General features: G+C 36.8%; 3 protein-coding genes across 6 annotated transcripts in view; 2 read left to right on the top strand and 1 right to left on the bottom strand.

The window, feature by feature from the left end:
* The first annotated feature begins 882 nt into the window (after positions 1–882).
* cul5a (cullin 5a) overlaps positions 883–23153 on the top strand; it is a 38740-nt gene continuing 16469 nt past the window's right edge. For both annotated transcript variants that reach the window (XM_073863287.1, XM_073863286.1), the window contains exons 1-8: positions 883–1038; positions 2239–2348; positions 2438–2537; positions 20983–21159; positions 21244–21385; positions 21655–21800; positions 21927–22007; positions 22143–22236. In XM_073863287.1, coding sequence (XP_073719388.1) covers positions 1021–1038; positions 2239–2348; positions 2438–2537; positions 20983–21159; positions 21244–21385; positions 21655–21800; positions 21927–22007; positions 22143–22236 — 868 coding nt within the window. In that variant the 5' untranslated portion in view covers positions 883–1020. The remainder of the gene's footprint in view (positions 1039–2238; positions 2349–2437; positions 2538–20982; positions 21160–21243; positions 21386–21654; positions 21801–21926; positions 22008–22142; positions 22237–23153) is intronic.
* Positions 4694–14705, bottom strand: LOC129456028 (uncharacterized). Of its 2 annotated transcripts, XM_073862870.1 has the most exons (5): positions 14526–14705; positions 14285–14432; positions 9625–9771; positions 9220–9468; positions 4694–5247 (listed from the first exon to the last, which is right to left on the bottom strand). In XM_073862870.1, the coding sequence occupies exons 1-5, from the start codon at positions 14526–14528 to the stop codon at positions 4937–4939; spliced, it is 858 nt and encodes a 285-aa protein (XP_073718971.1). In that variant the 5' UTR covers positions 14529–14705; the 3' UTR covers positions 4694–4936. The 2 variants fall into 2 exon arrangements, with proteins under 2 accessions (XP_073718971.1, XP_055076801.2); XM_055220826.2 differs by having other exon boundaries at positions 14285–14705.
* Positions 14728–19680, top strand: LOC129434109 (uncharacterized). Of its 2 annotated transcripts, none has more exons than XR_012367581.1 (4): positions 14728–15056; positions 15405–15512; positions 16516–16723; positions 17717–18232. XR_012367581.1 is itself a non-coding variant. In XM_055192969.2 (4 exons), the coding sequence occupies exons 1-4, from the start codon at positions 14878–14880 to the stop codon at positions 19429–19431; spliced, it is 966 nt and encodes a 321-aa protein (XP_055048944.1). In that variant the 5' UTR covers positions 14737–14877; the 3' UTR covers positions 19432–19680. The 2 variants fall into 2 exon arrangements, 1 of the variants encoding a protein (XP_055048944.1); XM_055192969.2 differs by lacking the exon at positions 17717–18232 and adding an exon at positions 18961–19680 and having other exon boundaries at positions 14737–15056.

Below are 23153 nucleotides of genomic sequence, written 5' to 3'. Positions count from 1 at the left end.
TAACTTATTTCAAGGACATTTTTCTTATTCCATTGGCTTATTTTTTTTGCTTGTTTTAAGCACTAATTTAAGTTTATATTTTTTGTCTAAACATTAGACTTGTTTCCTGGGTCATTTTGCTCATCAAGAAAATACATCTTAATTTAAGAATTTTTAAATATTTTTTACTAAAAACAAGAAAAAAATACTAAGTAAGAAAGTAATTTTTTGCAGTGTATGCTACTCTATCACCAAGTTAGAGATATATTATTTGTTTCATTTATTATGTTATATCCTATAAATTTATGATGTAAATAAATCAAAAACACAAACAAATTCTTGCTATCAGATGTCCACCAAGTCCATGACTAAATTTTTTTATTATTATTATAACTTTGTCAAACAATTGACACATTGATAAAATTTTAATGGCTTTAAAGTTGCTGGAGTCAGTAAGAGTGTCCAGGTAGGACTTCCATACAAAAACAGAAACTATGACTTAGCACCTTGAAATTTACATTTTGTAAATAAATTAAGTAAAATAAATGAACCACATACTTCTTCGACTTCATACGGCGCTGCGTGGACCGATCAGCGTATGACATCAAAGTACCGCGATGCTTTCCACTCACTCTCGCGGTACTTTGATGTCATACGCCCATCTGTCTGCGCAGTCCGTTTGATCTCAAGCAGACCTATAAACAGTCGCGCGCACACACACACCATGTGATAAACCCTTTAAGGATTTCTCTCAACTGTCTGCCTATGTTTAGTCATGTATCTGACCCATTAATGCTACCGCCAATTTTGTAAAAATTAAACGAGCGTTGCATTTGACATGGCATATTATAAAGCAGAAGGATGCTGAATTACACTTAATCGTTTCAGAAACATTTTAACAATACAATTACAATTCCACCACACTTCCACTCACACAGCCGTTTCCACATCGACTGCGTGTGACCTAATCCCGCACACTGCGTTCTAATACCGAAGTCTCGCGAGAGTTCGTGCGAGGGGATAAGTTAAGGAAACACGGCGATGTCTAATTTGTTAAAGGTAAGAGATGTTTAAGCTCTTTGCCTCCAGATTTTTCCTAGACATTTAAAAGTCCGCCTATATGACTAATTATATTTGATAATTTGCTGGATTGTTACGTGCACGTCCACTGAGCTTATTAGATGTGTTGTTGACTGTCTTTAGCTAGCAGGCTCTGTGCTAGCTGAGATTCATAAAGCCAATAACAACAACACTGCTGGACTGCATACAGACTAACGTTAGTTTAAATCATTATGCACTTCACTGGGCGTTAACCATCACTGTTGTGTCGATTATGAGGAACGTTATATATCCTTAAAGACTTTTGCTCCTGTTGACAGTTAGCACTTATGTTGCTAGCTTGGCCACTGGTTAAATTACACTGATTGTAATAACTGTATGCTAATGTTCTAATATGTTTGTCACGTGCTGTTCTTTTCCTACCTTGCTATGTGTCACGTTTCAAGAGTTAGACATTTTTAGGCATTATATGAAACGAAATAAGTGCATATGAATAGTGCACTAACGTTAGACCAATGACACTTGTGTCATAGTGCGATAGTTTGTTTAAATGCTCCTAAAATGATGGCTGTATCATAAAATCTATTGAACTGCTCACTAAATTAACTAAGGTGTGTTACAATGCACCTTTCATGCCCAGGTAATGTGCTCTCTAGGTTTTCACACACATACAGTCTGGATAAAAATATATATTTTTGCTGTTGGTTGAGAAGTACATACCTGAAAGTCATAAATATTTGGGGTCTTCAACATGCAAACACACTTTACAAAAATATGAATACTTTAACAAATCGTGCACTACATTTTTTGAATTGCCAGTGAGTCTAGACAACATTTTGGGGCATCACGGTGGATGTTCAAATAAGGCTTTATGCCCTGAAATGCTGTTTAAGTAGGCAGCATAGGTTTTGTATGTGCTACAGCTTGCAAATAGCTTATCTATTCGTCCTTATGTTCTTGCAACACAAATGTCTTACAAAAATATAAATACTTCTTTGGATTTTACAGACTGCCTTTGAAACACAGGTCTAAGTAATAGCAGATTTTTTTATTTGCTATAGGTTGTAAACTACTACATTTGTTCAGAGCTTTAAAACGTGCCAATTGTCTGAGTCCCCATAATATCTCTGGTTTCTTGCATTGTATGTAAATAATTTTTTTGTATTGACTGTATTCTCCTGAATGTCTTTTTCTTTTTAGAACAAGGGGTCCCTCCAGTTTGAGGACAAGTGGGATCTTATGCGCCCCATTGTCCTCAAGTTGCTTCGCCAAGAATCTGTAACCAAGCAGCAGTGGTTCGATCTTTTCTCGTAAGGCCCGTCAAATCTTTTAATATCCTAAACCCGAAACGTAGCCTGAGCGTTCAAGCCCTCCTTCTGTTTTTTTCTCATTGCCACAGAGATGTTCATGCTGTTTGTCTATGGGATGACAAAGGACCAGCAAAGATCCATCAGGCCCTCAAAGAGGACATCTTAGATTTTATTAAGCAAGCCCAAGCGGTAAGATTTGTCCTGAATTTAAGCGAGCTACTGTATGGTTCTCCATAAATACTTATATCATGAATACAGGGTTCCAACGGGTCCTTGAAATCCTTGAAAGTTTGTGAATCTGGGGGAAGAAATTAAAGGCCCTGGGAAGTTTTTAAAAATATACATGTATAGATACAGGTCATTGAAAGTGCTTCAATCTATTATATGCAAGAAGTTTTCTGAAAAAAATCCATATTATTCCCTGTGTAGTGTAGGATAATCATAAAATTTCTAGACTTTTTAGGCACACGTGCTAAACTGTTCGGTTTAAGTGCTTATATCTTTTGTATGCGAATGTTGATTCATTCCAAAATGCTTTTTTGCATAGTTGTGTTTGACACATGAAAACGTCGCGGGTTACACATGCAACTGTTGTTCCCTGAGAAGGGAACGAGACGCTGCGTCTCCCTTGCCATACTTCCTTCGTCCCTGTAACACCGTCTTTGGCAAAATTTCAGATAGCGATATACTTCTTGGCTCCCGTGTCACCCTGTCTTTGTCGTTAAGCCTCACCATTGGTTGAATTTGATATACACATTCAGACACACTTACCCCTGGAGGCGTCCCCAAAGTGTCACCGCAGTGACGCAGCGCAAGTTCTCTCAAAAGAGAACTTTAACAATGTATCTTAAAATGTAACCTTGCTCTCCCTTGAAATGCATCCCCACATTTAGTTCTTGATTAATTTGAGTGTATTGGACCTGGAAAGTTCTTGAAAGGTCCTCGAATTTGAAGTTAACTAATGTGTGGGAACCCTGTGAATACTTGTATTCCTTATTTAACACCACCTTGATGGGGATTAAGTTAAGTGATGTGATTCCATTCAGGCTGATGTTACGTAAATGTGTCACTTAAAGGGGACAGAGAATGAAAAACCATTTTTAGCTTGTCTTTGTTGAATAATGGTAGTCTACCCACATTCACAAACATGCAAAAAGTGCTAAACATGCTAAACATCTCAGTCTCATAGAAATTCCTCTTTTAGAAATGTCAGCCAGAAAACAGCCCAATCTGAAAAACTGATGCTTATGACATTACAGGCATCTAACTGCCCCTCCACTTTGAAATGGTTGGCTGCATTTTTTGGGTGGCGGCGGGGTCGGCCAATCAGTGATGAGATTGCGGTAACACTTTATTTTGATAGTCCATCTGTTGACACTCTACTACTTATCTACTACTATTCTGTAGCATGTCAACAATGCATTAGTTGACATTCAACAACAGTGGCTCAACAGACCAGTAACAAACACTTAACTAACTGCCTAATGAGAATAAAGTGCATTTCAAGTGTTTATCTACAGATGTTACAGAAACTGCCTGTTGATTGTTGGTATATTTTTTCAACAGACTGTTAACTAATATTCAACTAAATATCTGTAGATTGTCACCATCTTGTAAGCTGAAAGTAAGTTGAGTCATGTCAACATATGATCAATAGCATAATATTGTCATCCTTACAAGGGTCATTTAAACAAAGGCTTATTCGACTATCTGTAGTTTTTAACTGAATCTTTAGTTTATTATCTGTTGAGAATCTGCAAATTATCATACTGCAGTTGAGTATCTACTGCTGGTTTACTAACAAATGGTTTATGATCAGTTGACTTTTAGTTGACATTCTCAACTTTGTGTTTGTAGATGCATTTTAGGACTATCTAATTAAAGTGAAAAACAGTTGAGAATAGTGAACTGTCTATAACGTATCAACAGAACACAGTTATACTAATCATATGCAGCATATTACCATTCAAAATCTTTAGTTTTATTATCTGTTGAGAATCTGCAGATTATCAACTATAGATTAGTTGCTTATCTACTTCTGGTTTACTAACAAATGGTTTATGATCAGTTGACTTTTAGTTGACATTCTCAACTTTGTGTTTGTAGATGCATTTTAGGACTATCCAATTAAAGTGAAAAACAGTTGAGAATAGTAAACTGTCTATAACGTATCAACAGAACACAGTTATACTAATTGTATGCAGCATATTACCATTCAAAATGAGAAAAGTTTGCACACCCAGTACTTAACCCTGGATGACTAAAGTCGATGCCAGACTATGAAGAACAAACACTGTAGGCATCACATCAGAGAAATATGGCTCTTTTATTAATAAACACTTCAAAAAAAAAAAAAAAAACATGCACTTGTAGCACAGAACTGTTTTTTAACAGTTCAATTAACTAAAATAATCAATCTAAAAGTCTAAACTGTCGTATCGGAGATGTGTGTGGTGTAGGAGAAAACAACTGTAACTTGACCAACTATACATCAACATGTTATTGCTCAAGATAAAAAAATTAACAAATGAAAAACAACTCGATTTAACCTTTAGAGTCAACAACTATCTGGTTCACATATTGTTGCACTAATTTTTTTCAGTTTTTTTTACAGTAAAAGGGATTAGCTGATTGTTGTTTTTCATTTCATTTATCTTTTCTGCCAATTCACCAACAATTTTTTTCTGACAATGTTGTGCTAGTTTCAAAAGTGTGTATTTTCCCTTGAACTGATCCAGTACACTTTTGTCTACTATATAAATTTCTGCAATTGCTGCTGTGTCTTTTACAGCATTTCTTGAAACCCCGGCTTTCTTGAAAGCTTTGGTCATCCTGAAACCTTTCTGCACAAGTTTAAGGACACGTCGATATCTTCTTACCACATCACTGATTGTGGCAACTGTAAAGAAAACAATATTGTAAATACAATCCCAATAATTTTAGTTTTTTGTGTAATGAATTAGCATTACAGAAAATTTTAAATGAGAAATTACCATGACTTCAATAAATAAAGCATTTTTGAGCAATGTACACCCCAACCACCCTTTGCAAATAAACAGTACATAATAGGGGTGTAACGACACTCCAAATTAAGCCGAAAGAAAGCAATACACCACCCTTGATACGTTTGGCGATACTCTCATTACGTTTCAGAATACCCCGATCCCTGCTATCCCTGTTTTAAATTGAAGATTGATTTTGTCCCAAAAACATATTTTATCATTAAACTACAAATAGACATCACGTTTAATGCTAATATTGCACCGGGAAAACTATTACATCTTACTGTTACTGGCATCCTGTACTAATCTGTCATCATCACCTTTAGAAAAACAAATAAAACCAATGTATACTATCTGCAGGGGACCTATCATAAAAATCTTTTTCTAACTATAATTGGGTCCCCAGTGCTTCTATCAACCTAAAAAATGTAAAAAAGATCAACCCAGTAACTTAGTTTTGGTAAACTATTTTCTGCAAGCATGTGAAAAAATAAATCATTAAAATTTAGCTCTCCTTGTGATGTCAGAATTAGGGCTGGGTTTCGATTCAAATTTCAAGAATCGATTCGATTCCGATTCTCAAGATCTTGAATCGATTATCATTATTCGATACGATCCAATCTCCAAGATTTTGTGTGTTTTTGAAAAAAAGCCCGAAATGGTGCCAGATAGGGGTGCGCGGAATTACCAAAAATCTATTCCACGGAATGAGTCATTTTATTTTACGGTAACAATATATTTCATGGTATACATGTTTTCCAGTTTATATTGTTTTTGGATTATAAAAATGTGCAGTTATTTAAAGTAAATAATGTTAAAGTGAAAATGCCCAGAGGATAACAACAGATTAAGTCTTGATAGACAGAATCTTGTTTTTAATTGAGTTATTAATTTTATAGACTATTGAAGCTATAGTATGCATTGTATTTTGTATTTATGCATACATTACATTAAAAATAGGCAGTATGTAAAATGAACAGGTATAAATTTATGCACAAACCTACAGACAGGATAAATATCTGTATATGAGAGACAGAGCTTTAGATATAGATATTATGACGGGTGCTATGATGTGATGACGTTTTAAGGTCTTGACACTCTTTACTTTCTATTAGACCTTAACATTTGCGTCTCTTACTCGTCTTTCAGATCAAAGATGTTTGTACTATAAGCGAATTAGGCGTCAAACTACATCGCTCCAGCAGCGCACGTGTAACTGATATAAATTAGAGTTTTGTCTTAGTTGCTTAAAGTTCAGAAAACTTTACAACTATTAGCATTATGTGCGAGAAGAACTCTTTATTTGGCAACGAGTTGGGGCGCGCCACAAGAAACCTCTGCCCGTCAGAGACCGGCTGCATGAGCACAGAGGGAGGGAGAAAGAGAGATTCGCTGGAGACCCGCGGTGGATTCACTGGCGCTTATTATAAAAATAACACAAATAACTTGTTCATTTGTTATGAGGGGATTATTTTACATGTAGATCGCAGCTTTGAACGTTTCTGGAGTTTTCAAAACAACCGCTTGCTTAACGTTACTGACCGGCATGTTCGTTGTTTCACTGTCCTTCCACCTGGCGCGCATGCGTGAATTCAATGACGCCGCAATTAAGTTATTAATTATTAAATCGATCCTCTGAGTTACAGATCGATCTTTAAAAAATAACATAAAAATTGATTCAGAATCGGTGAATCTAACCTCTAAGCTTAACATTTTTAGCAACAAAATAGGTGCTCTTTAAATAAAGAGTGTATGCATTGTTTTGCATGTATTGATCAAAGGGATGCCGGTACAAATGTATAACTTTTGTTCTTCATAAGCTATACAAAAAAAGAGCCTATGCAAAAGTGCATTCTATTCAGAGACGTTGCTAAACCACGTGCCCCAGTGTAAATCTACTGTGCCTCAGTATAAATCTCAAGGTCTAATTTTAACAATTTGCTTTAATTGTTACTGTTTTCATTTCCATTGATAATTGCGGCACAAGAAACCACTGAATCTGTGTGCATTGCAACGTAGTAATAACAAAATTCACTTTACAAAACAATTAACCGAGACGCACTGAAACTGATGCAGAGATCCATGTCCAGGCGCCACTGTGTTGCCAAGTCTGAGGCCTTCAGGTGGAGTAAAGAATTAGGCTACTTTTATACCGTTTCCACAAGCTGATTTTTAGAGCTGATTATTTAGATTATTTTGGGCAGGTTTTAATGGCCATTGGACTGGTTTTGTTTTGAGGATCTAAAGTTACACAGAAGTTAAGGTGACAGTACGTGGTTAAGGTACTGTATATGTATGAAAACATGTACCGTCTTTGATTCTGTATGCTATGAATCAATCTTTCATGAATTTATATAATTCACTACCTCTAGTTTAGGACATTACATAAACAGTTGACAGTAACTATATGGCTGAGAGCCTCAGCATTTTAAATGTATACCTGTTGGTGTTTTCAGAGTACCGGGTCTTCGGTACCAAGCCGGTAGTAAAAAATAAACTGGAACCGGGTCAATCCGATATACCAGGAACTAATGCGGAAACTTTTCATAGATGCAACAAGAAGACGTGAGCGATGCGAGTCGCAACGCAGGGTCACTGAACTCCACAAAATCATTGTGCAGTCAAGTTACTCGCCTACAGAAATACTTCAGATTTAAAGCGCATCACCGAGAGAACGAGTGAAATGTCCGGATGAAAGGAGGAAAAACATTAAAGGCGTCGGCTGAATTCATTAGAGTTCAAGCAGGTGAGCTTCAGTTTTATTGCATTTGCATTATAAGTGTTGTAGCATTTTAATGTTGGAATGAAATAAACCCCCGTTTGTAAACTTAATAGTAAGTATAGTACCAGCGGGGCTAGTGCTCATTCTGTCAGGTGTTCTTATTAACCTTTTAATGCTTTAAAAACTTTTACATGGGTAAAATAAATGAGAAAACATGCTTTCTCTTTTTGATGACACGTATATACAAAATTCTTGTCTTAGAAAGTAATGAATGTTCGGCTAGCAATGTATGTCGTTTTATGCATGCAGGTACTTAAATCTATGTAGTCTTTTGTAAATGTAATATCTCAGTTTTGTTATTTAAAAACAGCTATTTAGTGTCAGTCATCTAATGTTGCATATGCATCTATGTTTAACCAGTTGTCTTACTGAAGTTTTTTGTATTTGTCTTTTAAAGCATCAGAGGATAATGTTTATCAGCATGAAGGACACCAGCAAACACACACAGACAACAGCTGCTAAAACCTTTCAGCAACAAATGCATTTTATACAGAATGGCAATGCTTTTATATTATTAATTTATATTAACATGTAACTTTATTAATAAAATTGTGTTTAATTTGCATGTTTTTGTGTTTTGCTTTGTTACCGAAAATGGTACAGAGAACTGTAAATTTGTACTGGTATCGGTACCGACTACTAAAATTTTGGTACCGTGACAACACTTATACCTGTTTACCTTTCCTAATACTTGTTGCAGTGTATGTACGGTGGGTTAAGCAAGCGTTGTGCTCCTTTCTTCTGCATGCAGCAAGCTTTTAAGAAAAAGTGAGAGAAGTAATAGGCCCAGTAAAGATTTATGTCTCGCAAAACCCCTGATTCTATTCGTGTTTAATACACTAAAGGAGGCAGTATGTCATATCTCAGAGAGGTGTCACTAACTGGAACAAACTAATTTGCACTACTGTGTTTTCAAAATTAAAGAAAAGATCCCCAGCTTTTAGTATTCGTTGCTTTTTCCTTTTGTGCTGAACCCGTACCGAATCGTGACCCCTGAACCAAAGTACGTACCAAACTGTGACTTTTGTGTACCGTTACACCCCTACTAAATTTGTAATAAGTACAGTGTGTCTTGAGTCTACCATACCTCGCTCTCCTTTTCCCTTTGACCTCTTGACCTTTTTGTTTTCCTTATTTCTTTTTTTGCTTCTATTCTTGTGATTCTTCTTTTTACGCTTCTTTTTCTTCTTGTCCTCATCTGAAGAGTCAGAAGTAGAGCTAGAGCTGGAGTCAGAGCTTGAATCAGTGCTGGAATCAGTGGTAGTGTCAGTGCTGGAGTCCAATTTTATGGCCTGTGGCTCCTCATCTTCAGTGGCCATCATCTCAATATTCCCTTCTGTAAAATGATAAGTTTTACATTTAGTGCATGCAAATAATTAGGTCACTAGATCACTAAACCAGTTAATCCTCAAAATGGTACAGTTATGCTGTGATAGAAGTATTTTGAAGCCTACACAGGTTATGGAGAGCCATCTGTTCCACCTGTACAAACCTTGTTCTTTTGCAGACTTCTCTTCAAGCTGCTTCTTGAGAAAGTCATTTTCCTCCTCCAGCTCATTCACTCGAGACTGGAGCATCTCTGCCTTTTGCTTCCAAAGAATATGTTGTTTGACAGGCTTGAGACTGTCCACCTTACCAGCTGCAAAATATATCAAATACAGTAAGATAAATTACGAAGATCAATGTGGTAGAGGGGCCTTACGCCTGTTTCACACATACTCCGTATGTAGTCATTTGCGGTGCGTAATTTTTAACGTGCCCATGTTAACAGGTTAGAGCTTTCACACAACATATGTATGCGGTCCGTCCGGTCTGTTGCAGATGCGGTGCGGTGCAGCAGTGCTGCGATCATTTCGGCAGCGAGTCTATTTTTTCTGTACTGCACGCAAGCTGCACGCGCTGATTTAGTGTGATGATAGTGCATGTTTAGTCTTCAAAATGAGCATGGATTGACACAAAAATGCATCAGTTTCACCATAAATGCATATACATAAAGTATACTATTAATTTTACCATTGTTTAATTAAACTAACATAGTCTTTTAGTTTTTATTTGTAGTAAAACAACAGTAACCAAATTTAATATTGTCTCACCACAATAACCATAACCATGGAATTTTTAGTTAAAGGGCGTGTTGCAGATTAAATTTTTCAATGAATTTGTGCAATTTGCTTGTTGATAATAAACATTTAAACTGTTATCCATTGTATTTTATGTTGTTGGGTATCACAAAACGGAATAATACAAACAAGTACAGCGGTTTGCAATGATTCTGCTTTCCCCCACAACGCACTGTATGACGTCACGCTGGGGAGAGAATTTACCAAAGCCGCCTTGAGAGCATTGAGAGTGACTATAGAGAGACGAGTAAAGTACAGTTCTGATAGCGCAGATAATACATACATAGACAGACAGACAGACGGATAGGCTAGTATAGAGAGATAGGCAGACAGCATAACGTTAGCATTTGTGTAGAAAGTAAACAAAAATTAACATACTCGTGCGTGCTGGCTTGAGGGGGTCCATGATCCTGCCTGAAATGGGTGTAACTTTATCCGATCTTCAGCACAAACAGCATGCCAAATCCTGGAAGCCGAGTGAGGCACGTCACATCTGTTTGCGGGGTCGACCAGCGACCAAAACGCACTCACTACCTTACAGCCAGTAGCGGAGTGACAATCGGGACACCGGGACTTTCCCGGTGTGCCCATCTGATAATAGTTATACATTTCGAGTTATATTAGCAACACCGTCTGGCGGCGTGATGTGCGGCTGGTTCCCGCAGCCCGCTGGTCAAACTGTGCAGCCTCTCTGATCAACAAAGTATATAAAAGTGCTCAACCTGTTCGGCAGGTCCAACCATGTACAAGATTTATAAAAATACGGTGATCAATGAGCGGTTCCTCCTCAAATGACATTATTTGATGTATAAAGCCGCCGAACGGCTGTTTATTACAGTATGTATGCGGTCGGATCCTAGTGTGCTGCAGCTGCTGACCGCTGCTTCTGCGAATAAAATGATTGTGTGATTCCTTATGATCGCATAAACAATATAACAAAGCATCATTTATTTAACAAAACAATATATTTTAGATATTATTTGATAGACTAGTAAGTGTGGATTAAGGATGTTTAAAAATCTCTAGCCTGGTGGTCAGGACATGAATGGATCAAATCAGCAGATTTGCGAAGCTTTATTTATCTCCACATATATCATAAATAATAATTAGCATGGTAACTTTGCAGTATACCACATTATATATTTCCTACGATGTCTATATGATTTCCAAATTATATACGTAAGTATTAAGCAGCAATAAATGTCTCATCTATCTCTATGGCTCTGGCTGAGGCTTTCTCCACTTCTCCCCAACGTAACTTCCCCTTTAAGACCAAAGTCCGGACCCTACTTTATGCTACACATGTGTTTTCTCTTTTAGCTGTTCACTTTCTCTTAAGCCCTAAATGATTGTGTTTATGAAAATGCTTGCAAAGACGGGAATTTTGACACATACATATATTTAAGGCCAATAAAGCGGGAAAAATGCTTACGAGCTTAATGAGCAGCGGTTGCGCGACTTGCACGTTCCTCACAGACAGAAAGAGCAGCAGTTGCGCGACTTGCACGCTCCTCAAACACAGAAAGAGCACACGCATATAGATCTGTTATTTGTGTTTCAATGGCTTAAAATAACTTGTTTTAAAACTGCGGCTCTTCAATACATGTACAAACATTACATTTCCGTGACCACGCGCACAGGAGCGTGACTTGGGCACGTAACCTCGATATAGAGACGATAGTCCAAAATCTCTACCGGTTGACGAATTTCTACCGGTTAATCATGTCTACCTGTTTATCGCCCACCCTTACTTGGCATGACATGGCCACCGTACGAGTTAAAATGCGCTCTAAATGGGGGGTGGGGGTGGCTAGAAAGTAATATTCAGTTGGTTGTCATACAGAATTTCACCGCTAGATGGGAGTGGATCCTACACAGTGTAGCTTTAAACTAAGGTAATACAAATCGTAATCAATCTGACAAAAAAACGTTTTCATTATAATAAAATTATGGTTCATTTTTCTAAGGAGAACTATACAAAATAATCTGTTTGAAAGATGGGAAAGAGCACCTGTCAATCACACTGTTATAACAGAGCGAGGCCAGAGACGAACATGCTCAGTAATAGGGCTGGGTATTGGCAAGGGCCTCCTGATACGATACATATCACGATACATGGGTTCATGATACAATACGTGTCACGATACAATGCAATGCGTTGCATGTTGTGATACATTGCAATAATTTTTCATCAAAAATGTAAAAAAATAGAGCTGAACACCTGCAGCTCTTTGAAAGCTGCAGGTGTTTTTACATTTTCTGCCATTTTCTCACTCCCTCTAACTTCTGAGACATTGGCAAAATGGCCGTATATGGCAGACAACTGGACAGTGACAACTACAGCAGCGGCAGAGGAGGTCATTTGACGCACACAGAGGGATTTGATGGTTTTAAAATATCGATAGTATAAATCGAAATATCGAAACACTATCGATACAGCTAACTATCACGATAGTTAGCTGTATCAATATTTTTGCACAGCCCTACTCAGTAACGGGAGTAATATGGAATAATGTGTGGATCTTTGAATGATTCTAGGAATACATTTAATTTAAATATAATGTTTAGTCATATATAACGTTTTTAGAAATAATTTTTTTTTTCAATTGTTATTGAGCTTAGATTTGTTAGTGCAGTTATAACAACGTGTTTTTGGGCATTTAAAAATAGTTTATTTCAGTAATATTGCTGTTTTTCTGGTAATAATACAGTTTTTTTTCGATTGCTAAACGAAAGTGGGCACAACTGGAGTCACATGTGCAAAACTCTTACTACAGTTTGCACAGCATCAGTTCATGTGGACCAAAAACTGGTGCATGGCAAGAGACAACATTAGATGTGATGTTGATGAAAACCTGTGGCCTGATGCTATAGAGAGGCAGGATTAACCCCTCAATTATTTGTTTGAATTACAGTATGTACACTTTTAGTTTATACCTTTTTCCTTCTTACTGTAATTCCGTAAAGTACTACAGACTATTGAAGCAAACTGCTAATTTTCATTTACCTTAAAGAATTGTTATGTTCTAAAAATTTAATTAAATCATGTGAAAGAATGTCACTTTTTTCTTTGAAGAAAATATTACTTTGTATGAAGTCACTGAAATTGACGAAAAGTTTGTATTTTCAGTGTTGGTGTTTGATCCCCCCCCCCCCCCCAAGTGTGTTCTGAGTGACAGTGTGTGTTATCTCGGTGAGGGTTGTGCATTGTGTTTGGCTGCACTGAGCCTGTTTTAAGTGTTGTGTTAAGAGTTGTGTTGGTTGTAGTGAGTTTTGCAGGTGATGTGAGCTGTTTAGCTCAGGTGACTTTTGGTAGTACAGACTGTAGTTAGAGTTTTGGACATGTAGCTCCAGTTGTGCTCACTGTCATTTAGCAATCGAAAAAACTGTAATGCATTTTTTAGCATAAATTTTAAATGTTTTACGGCATTTGTTTATCTTTACTCGTTTTAGTCGATACAATTGTTCGTTGTCCATTCAAGTTAGTTTACTGTGTGCATCAACCAGTGTTTGAGGTTGAAAATGTTAAAACTGCCACATACTCAGAATAATATGTGCTATCGAGGTATCTGTTAGGTCATGTTAACTAATGCAGTAAGCTAACGTAAAACAGTACCTTACTGCAAAGTGTTACCTAAATATCACGATTCCTTGTGATAGTTAATAATTTTCCAAGTCTAAATATCGAGATTATAAGTAACTGGAGGCAAAACGTGTTCCCAATGTCCCACTTATTAAAGTATCTCAGCAACGGGCCAAAGGTCTGAATGCAGCTCGTTACATAATAAGGTAACGTTAGTTGCTTTATTACTAGTTTATTAGTGTCTGTGTTTTTTCTAGCAACAGTGTTTAGACACGTGTTAATTATTGGCTTAAGTTTAATCGATTTCGCGCAAACGCGTATTCACGCACAACACACATTGATGTCTAATTGCGTCTTTGAATCGTCTTTTCATTTGCGCCTACAGAAGCATTGACTTTATATTTAGCACATTAACGACACATACTTGTACTTTTATCAACATAACTTACCAATTTTCTGTACGGAATCCTCTCCTTCTCCATCAGCATTTCCCCTTCGTGTTTTAGCCCGGGTAAAATGCATGCCCAAAGCACTATTTCCATTGCCAGGTAAGGGGAGGTGAGCTGATTGCCCTTGGTCAAATACGTTTTGTTTATGCTGAAAGAAATGTAAGATATCAATATTGCTTCATATTCAAGTAATATGTTTTTCAAAAAATATTACAATAATTTCCAAGTAGTCGACACTTACCATCTTCACAAGCAAAAGTTCAGTGTGGCTCAGCCAATCAGACTGTAGAAGAGCTTGACGCGTCTCATTTAGTCACGTGTCAACGTGGAATACTCAGGAGATGTAACGTAGCAACAACCGACAGTTGGATGACGTCATAGTACCGCGAGAGCGATTCAAGAGATCTTACGGAGAAGTCTAATTTCAACTCGCTCTCGCGGTACTTTGACATCATCCGACTGTCGGTTCTTGCAGCGCCGCATGAAGTCGAACAAGCCTATTATCACGTTGCACCTTAAGCCAATAAAATAAAAGTGCGCCAGTTTTAAATTTGTGGGTTGTCTATCACGCCACTAGCTTAGGCACTGGCTCTATGGATTCACTGGAGAGAAAACTTTTGCGTAAAGTTTATGTTAAAGAAACCAAAAAATCATCTTTAAAATTAATAAAATGGTTGCAATCGACTGGCTTGCTGAGACACAAAATTAAATGCAAAAAGTGCAAGAAGAAAATGAAGATGGTTGCCTCTCAGTCCAGAGACCATTACATATGGTAAGAATATATATATGCTTGTATTAAATGGTGCTTAAAAAAGTGTGTGTGCATGCGTGCGTGCGTTTGTGTGTTCGTGTGTGTGTGTGTTGTGTGTTTGTGTGTGTGTGTGTGTGTGTGTGTGTGTGCGCGCGCACGCGTGTGAGTGTGTGTGCCTGCGCGTGTGTGTCTGTCTGTCTGCGCGTGTGTGTGTGTGTGCCTGCGCGTGTGTGTCTGTCTGTCTGTCTGTCTGTCTCTCTGTGTGTGTGTGTGCGTGCGTGCGCGTTTGTGTGTCTGTGAGTGTCTGTGTTTGTGTGGCAATATTACTTTTCCAGACATTAAATTTACTGAAATTATTTAAATTTACAGGGAGTGTCGACGTAAAAAATGTGGACGGTTGAGAAGAAGTGTTAGGACTGAGTCAGTTTTCTCACAATCACACTGCAGTCTATTCACATGGATGAAGTATATACATAGGTAAGCAATGCAACCAGAATATATAACAACAGAATTTTACATATAACACCATGTGTAGGGTGCATTTGTGTCAGGCCTGGCGCCAGGATGGCATAACTGGGTGGGCATTTTAATTTCTTGAGGGGGGGCACACTCTTCCTTGTGACTTATTTCCTGCTCCTTTTTCATTTATTTATTAATTCATTTATTTATTACAGCTACCAATATTATTGCCTGTATTAGGCCTACATTCGTCTTTCACTATTAAATCGCCTAACAATCTTGATAATCATAAATTAACTCTGTTATTTCTTACCTAATCTCAGGTGAATTATTTCAGTGCGCAAATGAAAAATGGTGCAGTGTAATTTAGCAACATAGATGGCGTTTCCTTGATTGATTTGTCAGCCTGCAAGGTTTTAAACAATCGTTCCTTAAATGCAACTCACACAAGCTATGTTGGTGTCACTCTCAGGCTAACAACTCCAGTCTCCTGCAAAAACGAAGTGACTGGAATAAGTTTAAGTTGAAGCACTGAATTAACTGAAAAAAAAATCTAAGGTTAAAGTAAACTTAAACACAACTAATATAAATAGTATAAAAAAAAATATGGGAGGCGTTATATTGTGTGGGAAAATAAAATTTGGATTATTATAATGCTACGCAGCAGTCTCCCATAAAAAAAGGAGAAAAAACTAAACTGTTGCTTTTTGAACAGTAATAAGCAATACTTTTAAGAACAAGAAACAAATGTTGGGAAAGTGATCTATAATCGTTATGTCTTTGCTCGGCATATGGATCTCCTTTGTTTCGGCATTGATGACGTTTTTTGGTTTGTCACTTTGACAGTAAAATTCTGTCTCATTTGCCCATTCAAAACATGTACTTATACCGAACAAGCTTTAAAGGGACATTCCACTTTTTATGAAAATATGCTCATTTATTAATTAATTGGCTTTTTAATATCTCTGCTGCCCGTATTAATGTTTTATTTGATTTTGATAAATGTATTTTTTTGTGTTAGATTTGCACAGGGTTTACATCTACGGCAAGTAGACATGCTTCAAGATGGCATTGCAAAGAGCACAGCAACTCTCTCCATGATGTCAAAGAAACTCAGAAGAGTTTGTTTAAAAAGCCTAAAAAAGCACCAAAAGAAAAAGAAGCAAAGAGTTGGTGGAGTTAATGTCCTTGTTCACATTGATGAGAGCAAGTTCTGCCACAAACGCAAGGTAATGTAATTAAAATGTGCAATAGGCTTCACACACAATGTATTAAAGTTTGCATATCCTAAAAGAGCTGACATCGATATGTGAATCATAGGCTATGTCCACACGAAGCCGGTGCATTCCCTATCCGATCATTTTTTTTCCTTGCTCTGAAAAAATAATCCGTAAACACGAAACCACTGAAACCGACTGAAAGCGGTGTAGTATATATGCCGGACCAGTATAGGGCGCTGTAATTCTGCCACAGATATAAACTATACACGGAAAAGAAGACTTTGAGCATGCGCATAACCAACGTATGGTGTTGTCCATTATCGCATAGAAGCAATAGATTTTGCTGTTATAAAGCTAGTAGGCTTAGTAGCTTCTGTAGCACGAACACAATCACGTAGTCAGCCGTTATTGTTGTTGCTGTTACGTGTGACGCTTCCGACAAGTGATGTGATGACGTTTTCGCTTCACAAAATATACGGATTGGCTGTACACACGAAACCGCAAGGGTGTCGATTTCAGATTTATCCACTTTAGGACCTGGTTTCAAAAAATAGCGGTTTCAGTCTCCCAAAACGCTGGATCCGTGTGGATGAAACGCCAATACGATAAAAAATGTGTACGTATACAGCAGGAGTGGGGAACCCTGGGTCCTGGAGGGCCAGTGTCCTGCAGAGTTTACTTCCAACCATAATCAAACACACCTGCATTTTATTTCCAAGTGATCCTGAAGACTTTCAAGATTTTCATGTGTTTAATTAGGGTTGGAACTAAACTCTGCAGGACAATGGCCCTCCAGGACCAGGGTTCCCCACCCCTGGTATACAGTGATACACGTCTCCGTGTGGACAGCCCCATAGTTTAGGAAAGATTTAAAGGTCCCGTTTTCCTGATCCCTTTTTCAAATTTTAGTTAGTGTGTAATGTTTCTGTTTAGAGCATATATAATTCCTGTATAATTGTAAAGCTCAAAATTCAATACCAAGCAATATATATTTTTTAATAGAATTCCCCTTTCAAAGCCTACACCGAACGTCCAGCCCACAGGAATACGTCAGTCGCCAGCTAAGGTCAAACGGCTCTGCTAAGCTTAGCTGCTGTCGAATTACAACACACTAAACAAACTACACAATCAGAACTTGATACGTATTTCTGAAGGAGGGACTTCATAGAACAAGGAAGACATCAGCCTGTTTTTAGCACAGTGAAAACAGAGCTATAAAGATAAGTAAATTGTGTGAAAAATGCTGCATTTTTTACACACAAAACATGAATACATGTTATACTGCACACCAAAAACACAAGCATAGCTTCAAAAACACAGAAAAAACAGGACCTTTAAGTAGTTGAGGTAGGTAGGATGGAAGAATAATAGAAAGGATATAAACATGATGATGTCAATCTGTTTATATGAATTTAGCTTACTTTTATATGATGTCATTACACTGATGCAGAGCTTGACATTAAAAGGACATTTAACCTTTCCTGAAAACATGTTCATTTTCCAGCTCCTCCACAGGTGAACACCCGATTTTTACTATCTTGGAATCCATTCAGCTGATCTCCAGGTCTGGTGGTACCTGCCATTGAAAGTAAATAAGGGGACTATTTTCGGGCAGTGCGTAAAATCAATATTTTTAAGCGCAATGCTAATGGTCTAATCAGATTCCATGGATTATGATAAGCTATGCTAAAAGTGCTAGCGCCAGACCCGTAGATCAGCCGAATGGACCCCAAAACTCCAAGAATCAAATGTTCAACTCCAGAGGAGCTGGAAAATGAACATACCCTCACAAAAAGCGGAATGTCCCCTTAAAGCTTGCTCGGTACAAGCACATGCCCCGGATGGGCAAATGAGACAGAATTTTTCTTGTCCGACCGGACAAGTAACTTGAACATGTCATAGCGATACTTAAGATTTAGAAGTGCTTGACTAAATATGACACACAGAAACTTTCAAATATACTAACTAATGTTTATACTGTATGCACACTAATGTACAACTATGTTTTGTTTAACAACCATAAAGATTCCAGCAAATTTGTATTAGCAACCGATTCAAAAAACTAAAACAAATCACTCTAATGTTCTTATTTTGTTAGCATGTTTAATCTTTTACATAAAGTTTTGGAATCAAACATTACATTTTAGATGTAGAGGGTATTATCATGTATTTACACCTGATTATTAAATATGTATCAGAGATTGTTTTGTTTATTTTGTAATACTGATCACACTGTTTTTTGGTAGTATGCAAGAGGACGCTTTGGTAACACCTGGAAGAGAAAGAGATCATGGGTGTTTGGTATACTTGAGATCAAATCTGCAAGAAGACGTCCCATTCTTCGTCTTGTGAAGAAAAGAAACAAGGAGACCCTTGTTCCCATCATCAAGAAACATGTGAAACGTCAAAGTCTAGTTGTGAGTGATGAGTGGAAAGCATATGCCAGTCTTTCCCAGGAGGGGTATAAGCATGTCAGGGTCAACCACAGTAAAAATTATGTAGATCCACAAACAGGACTACATACTCAAAATCTAGAGAGAGCTTGGCAGACCTACAAAATGCAAATTTGGCGAATGCGGGGGAATCGTTCTGAGAAGACCTTAAAACAACACCTATGCTTTATAGAGTGGACCCACTGGTTAGCAAGAACATATAAACATGGTGTACTTGGAAGACTTCTCAAAGACATAAGAAACAATTACCACAGATCAGTTTAGGACCTTTCTGTAAACATTGTTGGTTAATCATATCACACCATTTATTTTTATTATTTTTTGGCATTTTTTATTTTTACAGTTTTATTTCTACAGTTACAGTTGTTTTCTCCTATACCACACATATTTCTGAAACGTCAGTTTAGACTTTTAGATTGATTATTTAATTGAATAAAAAAAACAGTTCTGTGCTACAAGTGCATGTTTTTTTTAATAGAAGTGTTTATTAATAAAAGAGCTGTATTTCTCTGATGTGAATAGTCTGGCATCGACTTTAGTCATCCAGGGTTAAGTACTGGGTGTGCAAACTTTTCTCATTTTGAATGGTAATATGCTGCATACAATTAGTATAACTGTTCTGTTGATACGTTATAGACAGTTTACTATTCTCAACTGTTTTTCACTTTAATTGGATAGTCCTAAAATGCATCTACAAACACAAAGTTGAGAATGTCAACTAAAAGTCAACTGATCATAAACCATTTGTTAGTAAACCAGAAGTAGATAAGCAACTAATCTATAGTTGATAATCTCCAGATTCTCAACAGATAATAAAACTAAAGATTTTGAATAGTAATATGCTGCATATGATTAGTATAACTGTGTTCTGTTGATACGTTATAGACAGTTCACTATTCTCAACTGTTTTTCACTTTAATTAGATAGTCCTAAAATGCATCTACAAACACAAAGTTGAGAATGTCAACTAAAAGTCAACTGATCATAAACCATTTGTTAGTAAACCAGCAGTAGATACTCAACTGCAGTATGATAATTTGCAGATTCTCAACAGATAATAAACTAAAGATTCAGTTAAAAACTACAGATAGTCGAATAAGCCTTTGTTTAAATGACCCTTGTAAGGATGACAATATTATGCTATTGATCATATGTTGACATGACTCAACTTACTTTCAGCTTACAAGATGGTGACAATCTACAGATATTTAGTTGAATATTAGTTAATAGTCTGTTGAAAAAATATACCAACAATCAACAGGCAGTTTCTGTAACATCTGTAGATAAACACTTGAAATGCACTTTATTCTCATTAGGCAGTTAGTTAAGTGTTTGTTACTGGTCTGTTGAGCCACTGTTGTTGAATGTCAACTAATGCATTGTTGACATGCTACAGAATAGTAGTAGATAAGTAGTAGAGTGTCAACAGATGGACTATCAAAATAAAGTGTTACCGAGATTGCAAGTTAAGCCAGTAGGGGGAGCCAAATAGGTGCAAAACCACTTGTTTAAAATCCCCCACCCTAATAGAGCTATCTGAGAGAGGTTTTTAAGAAGCTTCTAAGGCATTACAGACCCAAAAAAAAAAAAAATGTGTCTAGATGTCACATCACAGAACAAGGATAAATTCTCCGTTCAATCATTCTATGTCACCTTTAATAAAATAATAATTAATAAAATACTTATATATTGAGTCACCTTCTCATCCTTTTGGGTTTTTGGGAAGTATCATCTGTACATGATCCCATTGTTTAAAAAAAGCCTGCTGATGTTTTCTAATTCTTGATCATTGTCGGCCCACCCATTGTTGTTTAGCGAGTGCTCAGTCATCAAGATGACACGGCGCTCCTCAAGGCTTACATCGTGGAGTGGAGGAAGTTCTTCACGCAGTGTGACATTCTGCCCAAACCGTTCTGCCAGTTGGAGATCACCTTGATGGGCAAACAGGGCAGCAACAAGAAGTCCAATGTTGAGGACAGCATTGTTCGGAAGGTGAGCATGACACGGTTTCTGCAGACTTTTTCTTTATGTGATCGGAAGTCGTTCTAAACTGTTCTGTTTTTGGTCGTTCTTCAGCTGATGCTGGACACTTGGAATGAATCCATCTTCTCCAACATCAAGAATAGACTGCAAGACAGCGCCATGAAGTTGGTCCATGCTGAACGACTAGGAGAAGCGTTTGACTCTCAATTGGTCATTGGGGTCCGAGAGTCTTATGGTGAGATTGAACCGAAAAAACATACAATCAAATGATAACATGACTTCTGTTTCATGTCTGGTCAAAGAGCTCTGTTAGTGAGGTGAAAAGAATCGATTCACTGATGCATAACAATTCTTTCTAAAGACACAGAACAGAGAACGAAAGCCAAAGAGCCGCCACTGTTACTAGGTTATTGTATCTGCATATATTTTCATTGGTCGTTAAAATGCATCGTGAATCATTTTGCAATTGAATCATGTAAAGAATCTGTCTGATCTCTTCCTCAGTGAACCTGTGCTCCAATCCTGACGATAAGCTGCAGATCTACAGGGATAACTTTGAGAAAGCCTACCTAGACTCCACTGAGAGGTTCTACAGAACCCAGGCACCATCATATCTGCAACAGAATGGAGTACAAAACTACATGAAATATGTACGCTCTTCCAAAGATGAATGCGGTTGACCAAAGCGGGATATACTCCTATTTAGGCACAAATCAATAATGTACAACTAAACGCAGATTTGCTAAAGTTACACCTGCTTTTGTCTCTGTCAACAGGCAGACGCTAAGTTAAGAGAGGAGGAGAAACGTGCACTACGGTATTTAGAGACACGGCGTGAATGTAACTCTGTACAAGCAGTGAGTATATGAATTTACTACTTTAAACTATACATTAATACATGTATGTATATAATAAGGCTTTCATTATTTGTTTATTTACAGTCATTTATTGTGTATTAGTGTCTGAAATGTTGGATTGTTTTGTTTGTCCAGCTTATGGAATGTTGTGTGAATGCACTGGTGACGTCCTTTAAAGAAACGATCTTGGCTGAATGTCCAGGCATGATCAAACGAAACGAGACAGACAGTGAGTTCAACGTCTAACATTTTTGTTATTTATTCATTTTTGTCTAGTTTTTGTATGTAGACCTCTGTGTACAGGTCATGTTGGAACAAAGAAGGGCTTATTTTACTATAAATTAGAATTTTTGCAGTTGTTAGTAATATGTGTAGCTGAATTGCCCAAACCGGTTAATCAAAAGAAGTCGTCCACTGGGAATGCACCAATTGTGTGTGTGTTTTTTTATAAAGTTATTTGTCGATTCAAGCATATTTATGTATCACCTAGTAATGCACCTTATATCGTTTTGCTGTAATTAACAATATATTTTTTCTGACAAAATATATTTTGTACTTTGTGTTGGCAAATATTTTACCAACAATGGAAAGACACTAGATTATGCAACAGACATCAAACTATCGGGTTGTTTTATCTGTATTTGTCAGGTGATACACTGGTGCATCTCTAGCAGTGTTGGGTGTAACTAGTTAATAAGTAATAAGCTACTGTAGTTTAATTACAGTTTTGTCCACTGGTTGGTTATTAGCATTAATATTACTATCTATAAATATTATAGTACTATATATATGTATGTATGTATGTATGTATGTATGTATGTATGTATGTATGTATATGTGTATGTGTGTGTATATATATATATATATATATATATATATATATATATATATATATATATATATATATATATATATATATATATATATATATATATATATATATATATATATATATATATATATATATATATATAAACACACATACACACACATATACATATATACATATATACATACATACATACATTCATACATATATATACATATACATATATATAGTCCTATAATATTATTATTATAGATATGATTTATTTCGTAATGTAATTTCCCCTTCACTTTCAATTGTTTTACTTCTATATAACATTA

Source organism: Misgurnus anguillicaudatus, chromosome 24 (genome assembly GCF_027580225.2).
Source record: "Misgurnus anguillicaudatus chromosome 24, ASM2758022v2, whole genome shotgun sequence".
In the NCBI taxonomy this organism is placed as follows: domain Eukaryota; kingdom Metazoa; phylum Chordata; class Actinopteri; order Cypriniformes; family Cobitidae; genus Misgurnus; species Misgurnus anguillicaudatus.
The sequence above is the reverse complement of the archived record's forward strand: the minus strand, read 5'-3'. Positions and strand labels throughout refer to the sequence as shown.

Excerpts from the sequence above, each read along its gene's own strand:
- LOC129434109 (XM_055192969.2), top strand. The coding sequence starts at position 14,878 with ATGGATTCACTGGAGAGAAAACTTTTGCGTAAAGTTTATGTTAAAGAA. Across the intron at positions 15,513-16,515 it reads TGGATGAAGTATATACATAG|ATTTGCACAGGGTTTACATC; the intron begins GTAAGCAATGCA and ends TTTTTGTGTTAG. Across the intron at positions 16,724-18,960 it reads AGTTCTGCCACAAACGCAAG|TATGCAAGAGGACGCTTTGG; the intron begins GTAATGTAATTA and ends GTTTTTTGGTAG.
- LOC129456028 (XM_073862870.1), bottom strand. Across the intron at positions 9,772-14,284 it reads GGATTCCGTACAGAAAATTG|CTGGTAAGGTGGACAGTCTC; the intron begins GTAAGTTATGTT and ends TATATTTTGCAG. Across the intron at positions 9,469-9,624 it reads GAAGTCTGCAAAAGAACAAG|AAGGGAATATTGAGATGATG; the intron begins GTTTGTACAGGT and ends ATCATTTTACAG.